At 38.5% G+C, this 2,519-nt stretch overlaps 1 protein-coding gene across 1 annotated transcript; it reads left to right on the top strand.

Annotated features, from left to right (window-relative positions):
• Nucleotides 1–282: 282 nt before the first annotated feature.
• On the top strand, nucleotides 283–2,513 carry LOC107081413 (gastrula zinc finger protein XlCGF57.1-like; the record flags this gene model as incomplete). The annotated part of the gene is made up of 1 exon (XM_015369597.1): nucleotides 283–2,513. A coding segment is annotated over one exon (1,702 nt), but the record flags the coding sequence as incomplete, so codon positions are not given.
• Nucleotides 2,514–2,519: the final 6 nt, after the last annotated feature.

Here is a 2,519-nt window from a genome sequence, read left to right as displayed (position 1 = left end):
ATATATATATATATATATATATGTGTATAGCCTTAGGTAATCGAAATGTCATGAAAACTGTATGCAAAATGAGACAATAAAATAGACAAAAAAAATCAGATTAATTAGTTGTTCCCATTTAACCCTTGAAACGTTCTCGTTTTCAGTACGGTTAGCCTCTATTGAAGCGTATCGTTTCTGACCACCGCTTCGTCTGACCTAAGATGGCTGCTTTGTCGGCACACCTCAACTAATGATGCGGGGTCTATCTATATCTATGGTTTGATCAACACATGATTTAAGTAAAGTGCCTACAATAGAAAGTCTTTCTCTTGTGTTTGTTTTTCCAGAAGACCATCAGGAATATGTTGGAAAAGAGGAGGTTTTCTTGGAGCAGCGGTTCTCTGAACAGGAGAGGAATTCCAGGTTGGAACAAGAGGAACCAGAACCTCTGCAGATAAAAGAAGAGCAGCTAAAGCAAGAAGATCCCTGGACAAAAGAGGAGACCATGGAGATCCCCATAAGTGAGCAGGAGGAGCAGCTGGTTCTAAAGAAAGAGGATGGAGAAATAGAAGAGAAACCTTTCCCATGTTTGACATGTGGAGAAAGTTTTCTAAAAAAACTACATTTAAAGGTTCACATGAGAACTCACACAGGTCAGAAGATTTATGAATGTCAGTACTGTGGAAAAAGCTTCATTGATAAAAGTGGTTTTGATAGACATATGAGATGTCATACGGGTGAGAAGCCATTCTCCTGTACGATTTGTGGAGAAAGGTTTACTCGAAACGCTCATGTGACTACACACATGATAACTCACACAGGTGAGAAGCCTTTCAAATGTCTGTACTGTGGGAAAGGCTTCATTCAGAAATTTGACTTTAAAAGACATTGCAGACTTCACACAGGTGATAAGCCTTTCGAATGTCCGTCCTGTGGAAAACGCTTCGTTGATAAAAAGGGTTTTAATAAACACCTCAGCATACACACAGGTGAGAAGCCTTTCAAATGTCAGTCCTGCGGAAAAAGCTTCATTGATAAAAGTGCTTATAATAGACATATGAGAATCCACAATGGTGTGAGGCCATTTTCCTGTACGATTTGTGGACAAAGTTTTCGTCGAAATTGTCATGTGATTAGACACATGAGAACTCACACAGGCGAGAAGCCTTTCAAATGTCTGTCCTGTGGGCAAAGCTTCAAAGATAAATGCACTCTTGATAGACACACCCGACGCCACACGGGTGAGAAGCCTTTCAGTTGTCTGTCCTGTGGAAAAAGCTTCACTAGTAACAGCGAACTTACTAGACATACCAGAATTCACACAGGTGAAAAGCCTTTCCAGTGCGTGTCCTGTGGAAAACGCTTTATTAATAAACGCGATATGATCAGACATATGAGAACTCACACAGGTGAGAAGCCGTTCTCCTGTATGATTTGTGGAAAAGCTTTTAATCAAACAGGTTCTTTGTATAAACATATTAATATTCACACAGTTGAGAGGCCATTCTCCTGCACAATTTGTGGAAAAGGTTTTACTGAAACAAGTCATTTGTCTAGACACATGAGAAATCACACTGGTGACGAGCAATTCTCCTGTATGATTTGTGGCGAAAGTTTCAGTAAAAAAAGTCTTATGAATAGACACATGAGAATTCACACAGGTGACAAGCCTTTCAAATGTCTGTCCTGTGGAAAAAGCTTCACGTATAAAAGCAGTCTTAATACACACACAAGAGTTCACACAGGTGAGAAGCCTTTTGAATGTCGGTCCTGTGAAAAAAGCTTTAGTGATAAACGCGATTTGATTAGACATATAAGAACTCACACAGGCGAGAGGCCGTTCTCCTGTACGATTTGTGGAAAAGGTTTTAGTGTAACAAGTAATTTGACTAAACATATGAGAACTCACACAGGCGAGAAGCCCTTCTCCTGTGCGATTTGCAGCAAAGGTTTTAATCAAAAAATTCATTTGACTAGACACATGGGAACTCACACGGGTTAGAAAGATTTTCCATACATGGTGTGGAACGATTTATGTTCAAATGAAAAAAATTCGCACAAGAAGTCACAGAAGTTAGACGCCACAGGAATGAATAGAAGAGACCTTTTCCATGTTTTACTCATGATAAAATGTCCGTCTAGAACCTTCATTACACATGGAACTCAAAGGTTAAAGGTTACCTTCCCGCTAAGTTTAGAGAAAACCTTTTATTAACAGTAGCAATGTACTGTTTACATGGAAAGTAGAACAGATAAGGTGTAACATTGTAAAGCTGTTAAATATTTAAACTATGGAACACAAGTTTGGAGTATATGTTTCAGTGTTAAGCTGAAATCCTTAAGACACTGAAAATAGTTTGTTTGATGGGCTAACCATTAAAGTTGTTGCTGTTATATGGTTTATATTATTGCTGATCAGTTAGAACTTCCTTAAACTTGGTAAAAACCATTTTGGCTTAATAATGTATAACATAAGACTTTCTAGAAGACTTATGTTATACAGAAGTAGAGCACATCACCCCGGTTCTAAAGTCCTT

This window comes from Cyprinodon variegatus, unplaced genomic scaffold, assembly GCF_000732505.1.
Source record: "Cyprinodon variegatus isolate N-32 unplaced genomic scaffold, C_variegatus-1.0 Scaffold4770, whole genome shotgun sequence".
Lineage (NCBI taxonomy): Eukaryota > Metazoa > Chordata > Actinopteri > Cyprinodontiformes > Cyprinodontidae > Cyprinodon > Cyprinodon variegatus.
This window is presented reverse-complemented; position numbering and strand designations above follow the sequence as displayed.